Here is a 6,000-nt window from a genome sequence, read left to right as displayed (position 1 = left end):
AGAAAGAAAGAAAGAAAGAAAGAAAGAAAGAAAGAAAGAAAGAAAGAAAGAAGAGAGAAGAGAAAGAAAGAAAGAATTAATTTCTGGAAAAAAAAACCCATAAACTTACACATTCAAGAAGCTCAGGGTTCCCAAAGGATAAATGCTAAAATAAACAAGGATAGATGCTAAAATAAACAAACACCAAAACAAAGCCCCAAATCCCAAAATTATTCAAAAGTATCATAACCAAGCTTCTGAAAACTAAAAACAAAGAAAAGATTCTAATAGTAGATAGAGAAAAATGGAACAATGATCCCAATGATTGCAGATTTCTCATTAAGAAACATGAAGACTAAAAGGAAGTGCAATAGCATTTGAGAATGCTGAAAGAATATTTAGTCCAGGATTCTATATCCAGTGACTTATCCTTTAGGCATGAAGGTTAAATAAAGGCATTCTCAGATGAAGGGAAACTAACATCATACTTATTCATAAAAGGCTGTTTTCCCCCTGCCACCAGGAACAAAGTAAGCATGGTCACTCTCACCACTGCCACTTAATATTGTACTGTAATTCTATCTAGTACAATAAATAAATAAAGAGTTTGGAAAGGAAAAAATAAAACCGTTCATATTCACAGATGACATGATCGTCTACCTGGAAAATTCCATGGAATCTACAAAAAAAAATTTTAGAAATAATAAGTAAGTTTAATAGGGTTGAAGGATCCAAGGTCACATTTAAATAACATTTCTTTATACTAGCATTAAAAATTGGAAATAAATTAAAAAATATAATAACCTCAAGAAATGAAATATCTAGGTATAAATTTAACAAAGCAGGTATAAATTTAACAAAGCAGGTATAAAATCTGTGTTCTGGAAATTATAAAACCTGATGAAATTAATGTTTTGAAATGAAAGAACTAAATAAATAAAGATACATGTAGTTTCCATGGATTGGAAAAAATCATTACAGGTAAGATACTGTTCTCCCTAAATTGATCCATAGATTTAATGCAATTTCAATCAAATTCCAAGCAGGAATTTTGTAGATACAGAAAAACTTGTTCTAAAATGTGTATAGAAAGGCAAAAAGATTAGAATAGCCAAACAGTTTTGAAAAAGAAGAGCAAATTTGGGAGACTCATACCATCTGACTTGAAGAATTACTCTAAAGTCATAGTAATCAAGAAAGTGTGGTATTGTCAAAGGAATAGACAAAGCAATGAACTAAATGTTTGTGTTTCCCCAAAACTCATATGCTGATATTCCAACCCCAATATGATGGTATTAGGAGATTGGGCATTTGAGGTGAAATTAGGTCATGAGGGTAAAGCCCTCATGATTGGGATTAGTGCCTTATAAAATGAACCTCAGAGAACTCTCTCAGCCTTTTCCACCATGTGATATTACAAGGAGAAAACAGCAGTTTGCAACCCAGAATAAGGCCTTCACTAGAACCTAATCACACTGGCACACTGATTTCAGACATCCAGCCTTCAGAAATGCAAGAAACAAATTTCTGTTGTTTATAAGCCACTCAATCTATGGTACTTTGTTAATAGTATCCTGGACTGACTGAAATATAGGCCTAGATCAATGGAACATATTAGAATGTCCAGAAAAATAGTCCAAACAAATGTAGCTAATTGATTTTTGAAAACAGCACAAAGCATGAAGAATACACTTTTTCTGTGTCTTTTATTTGGGTCTTTTCCATAAATGGTATGATATTGGAACAATTTAACATCCATATGCAAAAAATTTAAAAAACCACCGTGAATTAAACCTCATATCTTATACCAAAATTAACTCAAAATGGACCATAGCTCCAAGATGTAAAATATAATATACAAAACTTCAGAAGAAAACATAAAAGAAAATCTTTGTGACCTTTAATTTAGGCAGAGAGTTTTCAAATTTAATACCAAAAGCATAATCTATAACACCCACACACAAATTAGAATTTATCAAAATTTGAAACTTTTCCTCAATGAAAGACACTGCTAAAAGAATATAAAGACAAACTATAAATGGGGAAAAAAGACAAATGTTGCAAATCATACGTTCAAAAAATGTCGTGTATCCAGAATGTATAAAGAAGTCTCAAAACTCAACAGTAAGGAACAAACAGGCCAATAAAAATAAGCAAAATATTTTAATAAACACTTTGCCAGAGAATAAATATGGAAGTCAAATAAACTTAGGAAAAATTGTCAGCAATAGCCATTATAGAAATGTAAAGTAACACCACAATGAAATATCACTACATAGAATGGCTACAAAACAACTGATAATACCAAGTGCTGGTGAAGATTCAGAACAACTGCAACTCTCTTGCATTGCTGCTGGGAATGCAAAATGGTACAGCCATTTTGGAAAGCAGTTTGGCAGTGTCTTATAAAGCTGAATGTACACTTTTCGTGTAACTACCAATCCTCATTTTAGGTGTTTATCCTAGATAAATAAAATTTATGTTTACACAAAAGCCTACACAAGAATACTTATAGCAGTTGTATTTATAATTGCCAAGCGCTAGAAATCCAAATGTCCTCCAGCAGGTGAATGCATAAGCCAAGAGTGGTATGTTCCTACAATGGACTGTTACTCAGCTATGAAAAAGAATGAACTGCTAATACACACATTCACAGATAAATCTCAAAATCTCAAAGGCATTTGCTAAGTGAAGAAAGCCAGTCTCAAAAGGTTATATGCTGTGTTTCCACTTACATGACATTTTGCAAAGGCAAAGCTAGCAGAAGAGACCAGATTAGTGGTTGCTGGGGGCTACAAAAGGGAGATAGGAATGACTATCACAAGGGAGTTTTTTTGGTGAATAACACTCTGCATAGTTTTACTATAAATAAATTTTATCATAATCTACTCTCCTGGATATTACCCATAAAATATACCATATATGATGAGAGAAAATGAGTATATGTGTCTGAGAAATAGGAATAGCTTCCATGAGTGTTAAAAATAATCCAAAATAATCATTTATTTATTTATTATATGTATACATTAATATATACATTTTATATATTTATGCTCCCAAATTATACTGGACTTCATGTAATGATGAATTTGGTTTTAGTTCCTGAGTTTGTTTTGGATGAGTGTTGCAGTGGGGAGCAGGGGAGGTGTGAGCTTGGGGTGGTGTTGAAGGCAGTGACTGGGATATTTTAAGCTCAGGGTCATGGTAATACATGTTCATGGTAATACATGTCTCTGATTTTTTAGACACCCCATCACAGAGGGTACAGTTTATTCTTGGAACCGAGGATGATGACGAGGAACACATTCCTCATGACCTTTTCACAGAACTGGATGAGATTTGTTGGCGTGAAGGTGAGGATGCTGAGTGGCGAGAAACAGCCAGGTGAGGATTTTTGTTAAAGGGTGAAGGCATACTAAATAATTTTCATGTTACTAGAAAAAGAGTTTTCTAACACAACGATTTTGCAAACATCCACGATTGCTGCTGATTTTAGAAGTTGCTCATCTAGCCTGAGCATATCCTATAACGGGATATGGGTCAGAAAGAAATCTGAAGGCAGTAATTACAGTAAACGGTGATGCAGAGCCAGCAACAGCTGCAGTCTTAAAGATAAACAGTAACATAATTTGTGTGTTATCAACAAAACAAAAGAAATCTAAAAGTAGTTTATTTCTGTTTTTTCAGCTGCTGGCTTGCACCTAAATTTATGATATTATATGATAACTTGAAAGTGGGCTTTTTTTAAAAGAAGAAAGGGCAAATATCATAAGATGCTTCATGTATAGTCCTGGATTTCATGTGCTCTTTCATGAGAATAAAAATAATTTGTAATATATTTCTAGGATATGCATACATTTAAGTATAGTGGTTTTAAAAAATATATTTTAAAATCACTTTTTCTATCATTTCTAATTAAGATTTTTACATTGCTATATCATTGATAGAGTTCTGTAAAGTTGGAATTAAATTTTGTGTTTACTTTTTGTTCATTCTTTCTGATTTGCTCAGTTAACAAACATTTACAGGGTGTCCATAATGTGCCAAGTGCAATGGATATGGCACAACAACAAAAATCTTAGATCTTGCCTTTAGGGATCTTGCAGTCTAATTTAGACAAGAACACAAAATTGTAAATGCTGTATAATGAATGCTACGATGCAGGTATGCACAAGAAAATGTGGGCACACCCAGGATTGTCATTTACCCACTGTTTCACAAATTTTAATGTGACTACAAATCACCTGGAGTGTTGTTTAAAATGTAGACTTAGTAGGCCTCAGGCATAGAGTCAGATCATGAGGATGTTGTGCAAAATGTTTTGGGTTTGAGAACCACACTTTGAGTAGCAGTTATCTAAACCACAAGGTGAGAGAGACAATCAGGGTAGCTTCCCTGGAGGAGGCGATGCTTGAGCTGGCTCTTGTGAGTTGGGTTGGAGTTAGCTAGGCGGAAAAGCAGAGGGGACAGTATTCTAGGCAGAGATAGCAGGATGTGCTTAAACACATCATTGACACCAGTTTAGTGGTTTTTGTTTTTGTTTTTGTTTTTGTCTGAGACAGAGTCTCGCTCTGTCCCGCAGGCTGGAGTGCAGTGGTGAGATAGCGGCTCACTGTAACCTCCGCCTCCCTGGTTCACGCAATTCTCCTGCCCCAGCCTCCCTAGTAGCTGGGAACACAGGCGTCTGCCACCCCGCCCAGCTAATTTTTGTATTTTTAGTAGAGATGGAGTTTCACCCTGTTGGCCAGGCTGGTCTCGAACTCCTGACCTCAAGTGATCTACCCACCTCAGCCTCTCAAAGTGCTGGGATTGCAGGTGTGAGCCACCATCCCCCTGCCAACACAGGTTGTATTGTTTTGTTAGGCTATCTTTTCCATCATAGGACAGCTTTATTGTTAGAAAATCTTTATCTTAAGCATATTTTTTAGTGGTCCTTGGATTGCAATTGCTGTCTGAAAACCACAGAAATTCCACTGGATCATGTTAAACTCGTAGTTGCATTTATTCATTGACTTTACTCAGATAGTGTAGAATTCAATTCTCAATTATGAAAATGAATCTTGTGAATAACATTGGCCCAATTAATTCTTGTTTAATATATTTTCAGTGGTCTTTACAGCTCTCCTTTATTTAAAAAACACTAAAAACAAGACAATCAAAATGGCTACCACCTAGTTTATCCTTATTAACATTTTAAAATAAATAAAACTAATAACTGCCAGTATTTAAAATTCTCAAGGTATAGCATGGCAGAAAAGTAAAAGTACTTCTCTACGCTTATTTGCAATATCTCTTTTCAAAAGTAATCACTGTTAATCTTTTTTGTGCATCTTTCCCCCCAAATTTAATGCCTAAACCTGCATGTAAATATATGCCCTTTTAAATTTACACAATAGGGATTATACAATATATAGTGTTCATATCTTATCTTTTCCACTTAATATATTTGGAACATTTTCCATACCAGCAATTCAAATTTACATTATCTATTTGATGATTGCATTGCATTCAATTATATGGACGAACTTTCCTTTATTTATTTATTAGCTAGTCTTGATAGACATTTAGGTTGTTTATATTTTCCCATAAAAACTGCTGCAATGATTGTTCATACAAATATTTTGTCATTATTTTGTAGATGTTTCTATAAAGTGAATTTCTAACAATGGGAACATATGTAGCAAAGAGAGCAGACATTTTTTTACTTTGATAAATACTGTAAACTTACCTTCATAAAATGTTTTTGTAATTTACACTTATATCAACAGTGTATGAGAGTGCTTATTTTTTTCCTCCACATCCTTTCACAGTAAATTATCAAACTGCTTAAAATGTCTTTTCTAGTTTTATAAATAAAACATAAACCTCATTGTTTTAATTTGATTATTCAAATTATTAGTGAGGTTCAATATCTTTTCATATGTTTTTATTTTTTTCATGTGAACAGACAATTCATTTCCTTTATCTGTTTTGTATCAAATCATTCATTATTTTCTTTATTTGCCTTTTTGAACACTTTAA

General features: G+C 33.6%; 1 protein-coding gene across 1 annotated transcript in view; it reads left to right on the top strand.

Moving 5' to 3' along the window:
• The window catches only part of LOC105537568 (sodium-driven chloride bicarbonate exchanger), a 295,346-nt gene that overhangs the window by 223,815 nt on the left and 65,531 nt on the right, over positions 1-6,000 (top strand). Inside the window, exon 4 of the mRNA XM_011977214.1 lies at positions 3,225-3,363. Within this exon, the coding sequence (XP_011832604.1) occupies positions 3,225-3,363 (139 nt within the window). The remainder of the gene's footprint in view (positions 1-3,224; positions 3,364-6,000) is intronic.

The sequence above is a fragment of the Mandrillus leucophaeus genome, unplaced genomic scaffold (genome assembly GCF_000951045.1).
Source record: "Mandrillus leucophaeus isolate KB7577 unplaced genomic scaffold, Mleu.le_1.0 Scaffold1749, whole genome shotgun sequence".
Taxonomy (NCBI): Eukaryota; Metazoa; Chordata; class Mammalia; order Primates; family Cercopithecidae; genus Mandrillus; species Mandrillus leucophaeus.
The sequence above is the reverse complement of the archived record's forward strand: the minus strand, read 5'-3'. Positions and strand labels throughout refer to the sequence as shown.